The 14,620-nt window shown below is 39.6% G+C and overlaps 1 protein-coding gene across 1 annotated transcript in view; it reads right to left on the bottom strand.

The window, feature by feature from the left end:
- Positions 1-14,620, bottom strand: part of prex2 (phosphatidylinositol-3,4,5-trisphosphate-dependent Rac exchange factor 2) — a 143,939-nt gene that overhangs the window by 37,997 nt on the left and 91,322 nt on the right. Inside the window, exons 24-30 of the mRNA XM_079601443.1 lie at positions 13,515-13,734; positions 13,214-13,421; positions 5,650-5,829; positions 4,788-4,882; positions 4,299-4,381; positions 2,982-3,072; positions 250-378 (exon numbers count right to left, since the gene is read on the bottom strand). Coding sequence (XP_079457569.1) covers positions 250-378; positions 2,982-3,072; positions 4,299-4,381; positions 4,788-4,882; positions 5,650-5,829; positions 13,214-13,421; positions 13,515-13,734 — 1,006 coding nt within the window. The remainder of the gene's footprint in view (positions 1-249; positions 379-2,981; positions 3,073-4,298; positions 4,382-4,787; positions 4,883-5,649; positions 5,830-13,213; positions 13,422-13,514; positions 13,735-14,620) is intronic.

The following is a 14,620-nucleotide window of genomic DNA, read 5'->3' on the forward strand; positions in this document are numbered from 1 at the left end:
ATACAGCAGCGTAAGGCAGTTAAATTGCAGGTGATTGCTTTTTCAGCCATTGCTGACAGCTGACCTGTGGGAGTTTGTGCCAAATATTCACTCTCTCCCCTCCATAAACTCACATTTAGCAGTGTGTGCTTGAAAAATTCCCTTCAACTTCTCTCGCGACTGCATCTAGCACTATCAAGAGCGGCTTGAGTGGTTGTTTTTGGCCAGGATTTTACGTATGTGGTGTGTGTCTGTTATGAAACCACTGACCTTCCGCAAACTTGGCGATGGTGTGTGTGAGAGCCTGAACGCTGCTGGGCAGGTTCCACGGATCTTGCTTGACGTGAAGCCGCAGTTTCTTGGTGCAGTTGAGCTTGGGCTCCATGTCCTGGTGGAACTCTGTCCAAAAACAATCACAGGTTCATTGGAGTCAAACGTGCATGATAGTACATGGCCAACACTGACAGACTACTAGGGATACACATTTACGCAATACACAAGACACTGTGGAGTGGGATCTGTAGAGTCAAGTGCTTTGAAAATATGTTATATAGCTCCAATGACCTTAAAGTGGATGGCTCTGGCCGTAAAAGGTGTCAACGCTTGTTACCATGCTGATGATAAAAAGCTATGGAGCAGTGACACACTTATGCCATTTCGCATACACACACACACACACACACACACACACACACACACACACACACACACACACACACACACACACACACACACACACACACACACACCTTTGAAATAAAACAGAATGGCACATACGGCAGTGTTTTTTGTGCCGAAAATAAATAAATCTGTAGAATGAATGTTCAATATTATTATAGCACATAATAATACTGAACATATAACCATAAGTATAGGTAATTTAATATTAGTAACTAGTATATATGAATACAAATGTATTGCATTTAAATAATAACACTTATTATTATTAATCAAAATAAAATACAAATATTCAGATACAGCAATATGTATGTAAATATCAAGGTTTCAAATATTTCAATATTTCAAATAATTCTGCATTTGCATATCTATACTGTACATACATATATACACAGGTGAAACTCGAAAATTTTTTGATGATTATGGCTTACAGCTTATGAAAACCTTTTCACAATATTCTAATTTTGAATTTCGGGTTTTCATAAGCTGTAAGCCATAATAATCAAAATTATAACAAATAAAGGCTTGAAATATCTCACTTTGCATGTAATGAGTCTATATAATATATTAGATTCACCTTTTAAGTTGAATTACTTAAATTCAGTGAAACTTTAATTTTTCGAGTTTTACCTGTATATATATATATATATATATATATATATTATTATTTATTTTTTATTATTTATTTATTTTCTGAACCACACAAAATAATAATTTAGGGGATTTAAAAATGGTTGTCACTTATTTGGAGTGTTTATGTGGCCATGGTCTAGTCACTAGCCCCATAATAAACAGCTCAATTTCTAACTCAAATCCCATTTCCTCACTTGCATGCATGTGACTGTGAGAGCTTAAATGAACAAATCACATGCACAGGCACACAAGTTATAATCAACCGTTAAACTGTGAGGATTACATAGCAATCTGCTCATCTCTTTACAACAGCAAAGCAGCAACATTTTGTGGAGGTATACAACTAGATTCAGACCACACACACACAGATGGTACCCACATTCGCTGACTCATCACTTCGTATAAGATTTATTTCCCAGGCAAGAGTTCCCTGCTTTCAAATATCACTAGAACAATGCATTCTCTGTTTATTAACCTACACAATGACCTTGAGCCACATCCTGTGTGAAACTGTGCCTTTGGGAATAAACTTTATTATCACATAAACCAGTGACTCAGGAGTTACTGCAGGCTGCATTAAAGTGTGTTTCTACTGACAACACACGGAGGGGTTTATACCTGGAGCCGTTTATCTACTGTTCAGCTTCAGGCTCCTTAAATTAAACATTTTAATGTTTAAAGAGATTCAATCATATGGGTGAAACTCATTTAAAAGTGAGCATCACTATACACTATTCTACTGGAGTGCACTTAAAGTGAGAACTCGGTGTTAAGAATTATGTAAATAAAACATAAATATCAGAAATATAAAAAAACTCAGATATCACCTTTTTGTTTTATGTTTAATTCAAATTGCACATCTTTCCATGTGGTGTTTGTAAAAATAAAAAAAAATTTTTTTATTTTTATTATTAAACAATTATATATGAAAAAAAAAAAATATATATATATATATATATATATATATATATATATTTAAAAATGATATACAAAAATTATAATAAATAATAATAATAATAAATTAATTAAATTAATTAAAAAATAAAATAAAAAGACCCTAGGAGCAGTATTCCTTTCAAGGAAATGAGACAGAGGAAGTGACCCAGACAATCTCTATGAGTCCAATGTCCTAGTGTCCTCAGATCGAGGAAATGTCCTACACTATCTCTGGCAGTCTGGTGTTCTTTATCTGTCCCAGATAAAATGAATTGTACAGATTTGATTAGGATGATTTGTGGTTAAGGACAAAGCTGAGGTTGGAGCAGTCAATCATGAGACTCTACACACGGCTTGAAGGAAACTCCCAACTTTAGCCATACTTCCTTTTGTCAACCACCCTGAAATACACATGAAATACAGGCTCAGATTTATGTCACTCCGTTTTCCCCTCTTCCTACTCTCACATCGACTTCACAAGGAGACGTTTCAGAGTGGCGGTTCAAGAAAAAGTTTGAAAATCCATTATCAGAGATCCCCGGAGATCTTTTTGAGGACATAATCTCATAAACATGTATAGTTTATGAGTTTCAGCGCAGTCAATGCACTTTGAGTTAAGTTATGCAAACCATAACAAAAAGTGCACTGAGCCATGAAAGTCACTTTAATGAATATCGTCTGTGTTGAATAACCCCGTGCCAACAGGAATAAAAAAAAAAACAATTCAGTTCATTAACATGAGGATTTCTTGATACCTTGAAGTCCTCGTCCCGGAGTGAAACACTTAGTCTGTTCAAAGGCTCGTGTCACGGTTGCCCCTTTCAACAAACTGGTGATGGACTCCACCTGAAAATGAGATCAGAACATCATAGGAAATTCATTTTCAATTGGTCGACTAAGAAAATATGGACAAACTTTTTGGGTTTAAACTCAGTCCCATTGGTGTTATTAAACATAGAGTGCCCAAGGAGCCAGTTTGCACAAACAAAAGCCCGGAAAACATTTGTGCTGCGTGTGAACTGGGAGTGTTGCTCTCCCGGAAACCTGCGTGCTATAAAGCAAACAGCAGGCAAGAGGGACGCAGTGAGCCGCTCCATTTTACTGGTGATTGAGACATCCTCATTAAAACGTGTGGAGAGTGAGACAGAACAGATTGATCTCTGGGGGAAAATGACTACATCCGTGGGGCATTGTGTGAGGGGCTTTGGCCTGTTTTTAGGTGTCAAAGAGGTCAAAGGTGAAGCTAAGTCTTCATAAGGACTTGGAGATATAAAACTACATATTTTTATAAAGAATAATTAAATCGTATTATTTAATTAATTATTGCTATATGTCAAAAACTAGTTTAAACAATGTTTTTGATCATTCTTATTTAATACAAAACGTATTAATGGATTACATGTAAAATGTACACTTCAAATTAAAATGTCACACTGCCAGACCATATAAAGAATCTGTTAAAAAACACTTGAGTGTTAAGTTAAGATAAGTTAAGTTAATTAAGTTTGAAATGTAATAATTTTAGGGCTGTAAAAATGAACACGTTAATGCATGCGATTATAAAAAAATTCAGTTTGACGCATAAAAATATTAAATTTTAATATAAAATATTTATTTAATCATTATCTGGTGTTTTTCTGTCATCCTTTGGATGCTAGTAGGGTATTTGATGTTTCTACTTTGAATAATCAATGTGAAAGTATTACAATATAAAAATATATTTTAAAAAAACGTTAATATTAGGTGCGATTAATTACAGAAAAATTTGTGATTAATTAGTTATTTTATATCGATTGACAACACTATTGAAAATATATTAAAAAATATAATATTAGGTGAGATTAATCGCAATTAATTACAGAAGTGTGTGATTAATTAGTTCGTTTTTTAATTGATTTAAAGCACTAATTAATATACACAAAACTAACACTGTTATTAAAAATAACATCACAAATAATAATATTGTTATTTTTAATATATATACCAAATTTGACATATACAGTTCACATGAACAAATGCTCTACATTACATGTGGATGTATAAACGTGTTAGACCAGACAACAAACACACACCTGACTGAAGAGATGCTCCAGGAAGCCATGTAGCTTCTTTTGTTTGTCGTGAGATATCCACACACTGGTCGGCATCTCGTCGCCTGTATGTGATTGATTATGTGTGTGTGTGGAGAGAGGGTGAAGCGGTAATCATTAGAGGAAATGCACATTTAACATAGAGCCCTAAACACATTGGTTTCATTAATGAGCTATTGCCATAACATTGCATACACATCTCTCTCTCCACTCTCAGTCTTTCCCATCCCTCTCTTCCTCCATCTGTTCAGCAGTTAGCATCAATGGCCATCAATTTGGCAGACGCTGTGTTTTGGCGGGTTCTGTTTGACTAAGTGGAAAATGCGTGCTTGATGTGCAGTGCGACGAGATAAGAATCAGTCTGAAAGGCCTATCCAAGCTCTTGCCAAATTTGATTAGAGTCATGGAGGAGTGAACTAACAATGGTTTTGTGTTGTCAGATGTGTGCAGGGTGATATCTGGTTGCGTTACCTGAGTCCATCTCATCACTGTGCACATAAGAGCTGCAGTGACTGCTGCAGATGCTGTTGAAGGACGCTATGGAGTTCCTGTTGCTGTTACAATCACTGGAGGCAATCAGATGAAAAGTCATGTGTTACGAATAAATTATGACTACTGATACCCAACAATGCTGCTGCAGACACAAACAACCCATATTGAACAACATTCCTAAATACTTCTGAGTTTTTAATCACAAAGTGCTCCTATTATGCTTTTTTTTAATATTACCTTTCATGTAGTGTGTAATAGAGCTGTTTGTGAAAGTAAAAGGTCTGCAAATTTTCAAAGATCAAAGTGCACAATAAATGGACTCAAAAGAAAGAACCGATTCTGAACTGCCTGAAACGAGACGTCTGTAATTCTTAAAGCAAGTCTATGGTCTTCAATGAGACTTCATGTCGAGAAGCTCCATTTTGCATACACTTCCAAAGGATTAGAACTCGGGCTCGAATTGATACATTAAAACCAACACAATCGTTACTGTTCGTATCACTGTGTATAAGTGCTGAGGAAGCCTCCGAAGCTGAAATTCAGATATGGTAATGGACGATTTGTTTTTGACAAGCGCTGTAAGCGGTAGACCAATCACAACAGACTGAGCCATCTGACCAATCGGAGCAGAGTAGGCTGAAGGGTTTAGAGAGACTGAATCCTTTATCAAATAATTTCAGACATAGAGAAAAGGGGTTATGCTGCATGTATATTATGAAAACATTGAAGTGTTTTTTAACAGCGCTGCCTTCCGTACCTCATTGCTTACATAAATTAATAACAATACATAAAGCAATTTATAAATGTAATATTCTATTCTGTATATTGTAAGACACCACACCTGTAGGAGTCCCTGTTGCTGATAGTGTCGTGACCCGAGTCCTCCTGCTCGTCTCCGGTCACATTAAAACACACTTTCTTCCCGTTGCGTTCACTTTTTTCACTCTCACTCTCGGCTGAAATGTAGCTCTCAGTAGGCTTCCCTTCAGACCCGGTGGGATGTGTGATAGAGGAGAGCAAACTGTGGGAAATACAGAGAGAGGGAGAACCAGAGAGATAAATCACACATTAATCACACTGCAATCTATGTGCAATAAAAGAGTCAGAATCTACACCTCCAGAAACATGTTCACGACTCACATAAACAGAGGGAAAGATACATCACTTTATGACTCTGTTTCAGTGAACCAGAGGTGGACAACACGATAAATACAAGCAGTTAAAAACATAATTGAAATAACATCAAATGGAATTATTGAAAATAATAATAATTAGATAAAATAAGACAGACCTGTCCTGCAGAATTTAAATTAAATTTAAAAAAAGCATTCAAGCTGCTGATCCCAGAAATGGACATTACATTAACCACACAACAACTTGGTAAAATGGAAAAAGTAATTATTTTTTATTGACTAGATCTGCTAAAGACACCGTGTGTGATATCGCAACAGAGATGAACAAATGTTTATTATAACAGGAGTCTTTCATCAAATGAACAAATATTTTTGCATAACATATTTTATAAGACAAAATATATAAACGTTGTTGTATCTTATTCTGTAAAAATGCAGTGTTCTTAAATTGTATTTATTTTCTCTTAAAGGTGCCGTATGTCTTTTTTTTCTTTTTTTTGACTGAATAAAGCATAATAATACCATAATGTGTTTGCAGATAGGAAACGTGCTAAGTTCCCATACTAGTTTCTCCGGAAAACAATGCTACTGCCAGTTATTCTTCTCTAAAATGTGCGTTCCATGACGGAATGTCTGTTTTTGTTTTGGACTGTGTGATCCCACGCCAATTTACCCAATAGTATTTTGATAAACCGGGTTGCCAGTTGGCTAAAAAACAACCCTCTACAATATTTTGAATTTGGACACAACCCATTTCAACCACTATCTGTCAACATTATACCACACCTTTAATTTATTATTTGTCTCATTTATTGTCTTATTCCTGTTGTTTGTGGATTAATTTCTATTGTTTGCAGCTTGTTTTAGTTTGTGTTGTGGCTTATTTCCATTATTTTGTGGGTTTCTCTGTTGCGTTGTGGTTCCTTTCCTCTGCATTGTGTATTTTCTATTGCATTTTTATCCCAGGGTATCCCAGGGTCTCGAACAACTGTCACTTCCCAAATGGAAGTGGTTGTAAGTTATATTCCAAACATGTTTTGGGAGGATCGGCCACATCATGTCAGAGAGTTGAACGTGTGAGGATGACCAGAGCCAAACAAAATCACAACCTGTTTGTACTTGGCTTCCGGACAACAACTCGAGGAAGTTAGAGGTCCTCCAAATATGAATAACATCAAAACACGCATATACAGCTGTGTCAACAGTCTTAACTCCTCTAAGTTCCCCTCCTGGAGAATAGCGGATAAAATTTAGACGATGCTGGCACACTTGATGCTTCTCACACGGGGACATTTAAGTTATATTTTCAATTTGGTTTTGAGGCCCAGTCTCTCCACACATGAACACACTAACATATCAAGCGCTGTTTGAGTTTCAGACAACCCCCTCAGGCTTATTTTAATGAAAGGGGACACATAAACATGCTTTCATGGAATATGTTCCCTTATGAGCGCAAACCGTAACTCTAATTCTCATCCTAACAATAAACAAAACCTCAACGAAATCATTTCCAACCCAAACCAATTCTCTGAGTGTGAAACGCAGGAAACTTTCCAGTGATGCCTCACTTGTGAGAAGGCCTGAAGGCCTCTCAAGCTGAGCTAGTTCTCCAACTATGCAGTTTGAAGCTGTTTGAGTCCGAATTTGTCAGAAACCGACTCCAATTCCGATTCCTGTTTGTGGAATCGACAGAGTTGATTCCAAGAATCGATTCTTTACTTTTGTTTTCGATTCTTTCTTTTTAAGAGGCCATATTATGCCAGTTTACAAAGTCCTGATTTTGTTTTAGGGGTCTAGTTTTTTATGCTTGAATGTAAAAAAAAAACCCGTTATTTTTCACATATTTTTACACATATTTTACAGAATAGATGGATTAATGAATTGCTCTATTGAACTGAAATGCTCTATTAAAGAGGAGTCTGTTCCTTTTGATGAAATCGATTCCAACATTTAGAATCAATTCTCAATTCCCAACACCTTGGAATAAAGGAATCAATTATTTATGGAATCGACTCCCAGCCCAAACAATGTTCCCTCTTAGTAAAGCCACCATCAAGTACCATTCTGTCTACATAAAAAAAAAAAAAGAGCACCCACTGCCGTTTCTGTGCTGGAGCTTAATAAGGAAGTGAGCGCAGCATGGGGCCTTGAGGGGCACGGAGCATCAGTGTGAAGAAATGGAGGAGGGGAACAATGATGAGACTCTGCGGGGGAGATCTTGGTTCGGGTCCACGGGTCTCTTTGCCTACGGTCATTTATACATGAGTGCTTTCATGTGACATATGAGGCTCTTTACATTCAGCTAATGTCGTGCAGCTGATTCAGCACTTTCAACTATAATCAGAGTGTGACTTCTGGTCAAATCAGACATTCAAACACTAAAGAGATCACTATCTGACAAGATAGATCAGAAACATCTGCATTGCACTAGAAGAACAGTATAGAAATAGAGCCAAAGCTAGAGCGAAACAGATTGTGATATGGGATTTGTGGTATATGCATATATGGCTAAAATGTCCTTTGATTCTTCAGAGAAAAAAAGTGAAGCTGTCTAAAAAAAAAAAAAAAACCTTAAAGACTTAAAGTCAACAGTAAGACCCATTTGCAAACCATTTGGAAGAACGTGAGCTGATTAATGATTTTTAATAACGCTAGGAACATCTAGCAGGAGAAAACAGGCAGACACGTGGATCTAAATGCAGGGTTATTTAATAGAAATAATAAAACCAAATAACAAAAACCATTCGCAATAAAGGAACAAAGCGGCAAGGAAAATAACAACCAATACATTCAACAACTGACAAAGCAACGAGAGAAACACAAGGACTATATATACACAGAGGTAAACAAGCTTAACAAGATAACAAGTTAACAAGACACACCTGGGAAGACAATCAAGGGAAAAATCTACAAAGGACTAAAACATGGCACTCAGGACAGGAAGTAACATAAAAGTCCAGGGACAAACAAAGAGCTCATATGACAGAGCCCCCCACAACAGAGACCACCACGGTGGAGCTGGTGGAGCAGCAAACCACCACGGCGACCTGGAGACCACCATGGTGGAGCTGGGCGCCTCAGCAGAGCAGAATGCCACGGCGAGTCAGGGGACAAGGGCCACGGAGTACACAAGGTTCGGGGCCAGCCTCCATGGTCGTGACAGGGCAGACAAAAAGTTCATAGTTGGCCTCTGCTGCCTTTACAGGGGCATAGAGGGTTCAGAAACAGCCTCCGGCAAGGAGAGTTAATCAGCCTCCTTTTCTGTAAAGGAGCCATCCGACACAGAGACGGCCTGACCATAACAGAGCCTTCAGGGGGAAAGTCTCGGGAAGAGCTGGCTTGGGAGGAGCTGTAGCGGACGTGGCCGCCATGCGAGAAGCTGTAGCAGAAGTAGCCTTGGAGAAGCTGTAGCAGAAGTCGCCGCCATGGGAGGAGATGTAGTAGATGTCGCCGCCGTGGGAGAAGCTATAGCGGACGTTGCTGCCATGGGAGGAGCTGTAGCAGAAGTCGCTCCCATGGGAGGAGATGTAGCGGATGTTGCCGCCATGGGAGGAGCTGTAGCAGAAGTCGCCGCCATGGGAGGAGCTTTAGCGGATGTTGCCGCCATGGGAGGAGCTGTAGCATATGTTGCCACCATGGGAGGAGATGTAGCAGACGTCGCCACCATGGGAGGAGCTGTAGCATATGTTGCCACCATGGGAGGAGATGTAGCAGACGTCGCCACCATGGGAGGAGCTGTAGCGGACGTCGCAGCCTTGGGAGGAGCTGTAGCAGACGTTGCCGCCTTGGGAGGAGATGTAGCGGATGTTGCCGCCATGGGAGGAGCTGTAGTGGACGTCGCCGCTGCCTTGGAAGGGAGCTGTAGTGGATGTCGCCGCCTTGGGAGGAGCTGTAGCAGACGTCGCCGCCTTGGGAGGAGCTGTAGTGGACGTCGCCGCTGCCTTGGAAGGGAGCTGTAGTTGACGTCGTCGCCTTGGGAGGAGCTGTAGCGCAGTGGTTCTCAATCCTGGTCTTGGGGACCCACAGCTCTGCACAGTTTGTATGTCTCACTACAGGAGCTGTAGTGGATGTCGCCGCCTTTGGAGGAGCAGTAGTGGACGTCGCCGCTGCCTTAGAAGGGAGCTGTAGTGGACGTCGCCGCTGCCTTGGAAGGGAGCTGTAGCGGACGTCTGTGCCATGGGAGGAGCTGTAGCGGACGTCGCCGCCTTGGGAGGAGCTGTAGCCCCAAGACAGATCCAGTAGGCATGATGGTGCTGGCCAGTGGTGTACTTGACGGGCCAAGCTCCATGGCTGCCAGAGGTTGAGGAGCTTGAGGAGCCACAACCCCCCCCCCCCCCCCCTCATCTCCCCCCTCCCCCTCATCTCCCTCCCCCCCCCCCCCCCCCCCCCCCCCCCCCTCCTCTCCTCTCCATCTCTCGCCCATAGCAGAGTAACGGTTTGAGGGGAGTGGTTAAGCGATTAACCAACCCAAGCCGTCAAGCCTATGTCATCAGAAAAAGAACCATTCAAGACCCGGAAGTAACTTTTCAGACTTTGATTAAAGATAACTTCGGCAAACAATTTTTTTCTGTGTATTAACTTGCATGAATTAATTGTTCACCACAAGACTAGTAATATCCGCTAACAAAGTAAATAGGGTCAATTTTGATTTCATGCCGACTTTAAGGGGGAAAAAACTACAAAGGAATACAACATGGCACTCAGGGCAGGAAGTAACATAAAAGTCCAGGGACAAACGCAGAGCACATATGACACTATTAAGAAAGCAAATAGGATACATTTTGAATTTATGTTGACTTTTAGAGTGACTTTAAGTCAGTGGTTATCAAGCCACTGTCCACAATGATATTCAAAGGCCCACTAGCCCTAGTTTTGTTTTTCAATATTTATTTTAAATTATGGGATATCCTAGTGTCTGCAAATAAAAAAGTGATTTATTCATTTATTAATATTATGATTTCAGGATTTTTAGAAGCTAATTTTCTGTAAGCTCCCCATTCTTTTTAACCAATGAATTCACATGACTCTTTCAGTCATTTGTAATTGAATGGACAAGAATAAAATGTTTTGTCATTCGAATAAATTATTTTAGAGCTTGTAACTAGTAAAATATATATTCCAGCTACATAAATCACATTTCCAGGTACAGAAATAATTTTAATCACATCACATTCTAGAGTGTGGGAATCCAGTTTCTTTTTTCAAAAAGACAAACAATTTTTAAGGGGGTGAGTTTAAATAAGACATATCTTGATATTTACTTTTAAATGTTAAAGGCCCATTCACACCGAGGAAAATAGATATAATGAAAAATCATTCTAAATATAAAAAACAGCAGTGTCCATTAGAATTGTAAGAATAACTCGAGCATTTAAACCAGTAGACGACTGTTATAATGAGCATACACTTGCAATGCACACTTAGAATAAACAGAACGATATAGTCCACTGGTGTGGATGCTAATATGGTTATTGCTATAGTTATTATCCTTTTGTATGAATGGGCCTTGAATCATGTTGAGACCCCCTTGGGACTTCGCTGAGTGGGTCCTACCTCAGTTCATCCATTTCATCAAATGAAAATTGTCATTATTTACTCACCTCCTTGCTGGTCCAAACATGTATACATTTTTTTCTTCTTCTGTGGCCTACAAAAGAAGATATTCTTAAGAATTTTCGAACTGATTTGTCCATATAATGAAAGTCAGTGAGGTCCAAAAAACATAGCTTGCACCCCATTAACTTTTATTTTATGAACAAAAGACCGGAGAACATTTAGAAAAAAATTAAAAATTTCTTCTTTTGTGCTTCACAAAAGATAAAGTCATATTAAGTCACAGGTTTGGAACGACATGTAGGTGATAAAAAGATTACAGAATTTCCATTTTTTTGGGTCAACTGACCCAAGATGGTTATACAGTACCAACAAACACCAGGCACCGTCTGAAACCATCCACTTCTGACCTCTTCATACTTTGCCTTTCTTAGCTTTTTTTTCATCCCCTCCAACTGTAGAGATCAATGCACTTCTTAATCAACAGTAGAGTCAGAGGCTTCCAGAAGTGGCTCCAATGAGCTACTCGGTTGCTATTTGCCCCATTATTCCTGCATGATAGGGATGGCTGTCTGACAACCAGCTCCAGGCAGTCATTACAGCACTCTCTCTTGCCCAGGGCTGTGAGGAAGGTCATTATCTCCCCACCAGATCAAGGATGGCCTTGCCAATAAGCACACTCACAGACCTTCAGCCAACAATCGGCACTGACAAGCATATGGCAGCAGCAGAGAAAGGTGTCGCCCCGCACCATAGATCAAGACTGGCTGAAATTGCCATCATGTCCACAGAGGCTATGACCGTGTGATTTCAACCAATTGATGAAAACTCAAAGGCTGATAGTGATAATAATAATGGAATGGATGTTTTTTGTATTTATATTATAGGTGGTATGACACAAATTGGAAAGGAAGGAGGGACAGAAAAAGAGGAGTTTCGTAACGCAGTCTTGTTAGGCACTTGTGCCACTTTGCAAATTACTCAGCGAGAGTGACATTTACAGTATACGCAGTACAGTTCTTTCGTGGCATTTTTTTGTAGATTTCCATTTTGAAATACGGCCGACCTCAGAGTGTCCCATTTCCTTCAAGGTGTTAATGTGCTTACAGAAAATGAAACCATCAACAGCTCAGCTCAGACAGGAAGTATCCCACCCACCCCCTTTCTGCTTAAGTGTGTCCAACACTCACACACACAACACATGTAGTTGTTGGAGAGAAAAAAACATAATGCAAACTCCAGATGTTGGGTCATGTGAAATGCACAAAGATTAAATTGTTGCTGATAAAGAAACATCCCATAGAGACTCTAGCAGTCTTAAGAACTGTCACATCAGGGAACAATATGCGTAATTTCTGACGTCATTTAATTTTGATTCTAACTAAATAAATCTTGTTAAAATCTGACGTAATTTCGTTGAAAATTACGAAATTATTAGATGAATTTAACATTTTCCGACGTTTTAGTGTGGATGAGAAACTTTTGGAAACCGCTAATGTGGACAGAAAACTCCGTTTTCAAATCTATCAGGATTAATGTAGACGTAGCCTAAGGTTTTGATTCACTTAAAAAAAAGAGTTTATGACATTTTAAGTATTGTTTTTTTTTTTTTTTTTTTTTACAAATGTTGCACAAGGCTAAACCAACACCCCTGATGATGATATATCAGATAACATGTTCATATGACAAAACAGATATTACCAAATAAAAACGCCATACTCATGAATCTGTGCGGCGTAGCACTCCATCTCTTTGACAACAGTGGTGAGTTTGGTCAGAAGTTTGTGGTAGGCGTCCAGAATGAGCAGGTCATCCTCTCGTAGCAGGAATCGCAGACCGTGACCTTCAGCTCTGCTCAGACTGTGTCCGGATGGAGCAGCCATGCTGGTGATACTATGCTGGACGTAAACCATGGGGTTCAGCTTACCTGAAAGCACAAACCAAATCTAATAGACATAAACTCATTGCTCCCAAGCAGTCTCTAGTTGTGCATTCAATTCAGGAATATATTTTCACTCACCCTGCTCTGAATTGCGGCCTCCTTTCTCCAGAGTATTTTTCCTGTTGTCCAGCTGGACTCCGAAGGCACTTCCAAGGGAAGTAGTGGTCTTTGGATAAGACACCTCCATTACGTTGATGTGACAGTTGGTGGGGCAGAAGTCACTGCTGTGTAGAGGGGAAACCTTAGACTTCGCCTGCTTGAATGTGGGCCAGGCCCGGTTCTTCAAAACCCGTGAAAACTGAGAGCAGAGACGGATTAGTGTAAGATACGGTTTATGAACAAGAGCTTATTGGTTTTTATTTAAATAATCTAAACCAGTACTGCAGTACTAAAAAAAACAGCCAGGCTTTAATAAGGGCTAGCCACAGGATATCATTGGATTGAGTCTGGTATGCTAAAATGCAAAGTACAGTATGCCTCAGCACTTTCCCATCATGCCCTGGTCCAGTTTAATCCTCAAATCTATAAAGTATACAAAAGCTCAATCTATACAAAACAGACTATAAATACACCAGCCCACCAATCACCTACTCATCCCGGCAATGGATGTTCCTGTTTGACAGATAGTATATTCAACTGTGCTGGGAGAAAAAACTTAAACCAGTCTAAGGTGGTTTAAGTCAACAGGCTGGTTCTGTAATCATGAACAACTAGAAAAAATAATTTAAAATCATAAGTAATAAAACACAGAAGGACCTCCATCGACATCGGCCACACATATTGCCCTACTTGTAGAAAATCTATCAATCAGGGGTAATTTATTTACAAAGCAAAATTGCTTGTTAATGGTTCCACACTGCACCTGAAATTACAACCATTAAACTTGCATTTGAAGCTACGGTTTCAGGCACAGGAGCATGTAATTAAATAATCTGACAAGACCTCAATGTTCCCCTTGAGCAGGGTTTTGAACCTCGCCTTTTTCCAACAATGACAACACAATTGTATGGCTGTGGTCGGGTATGGCTGCACTCACGGGCTACACTGGATGGGTTACAGCTGCACTGGACACATAGCCTCCCTTCAGACCTGACTTCCCACATTCCTGAATAGCTTTGACAAACAGGGAGCTTCCGTGTCCGGGGTCCGGACCCTGCCAGACCTCTCACAGGGCCCTACTGAGA

This window comes from Phoxinus phoxinus, assembly GCF_949152265.1.
Source record: "Phoxinus phoxinus genome assembly, chromosome: 24".
Classification (NCBI taxonomy): Eukaryota; Metazoa; Chordata; class Actinopteri; order Cypriniformes; family Leuciscidae; genus Phoxinus; species Phoxinus phoxinus.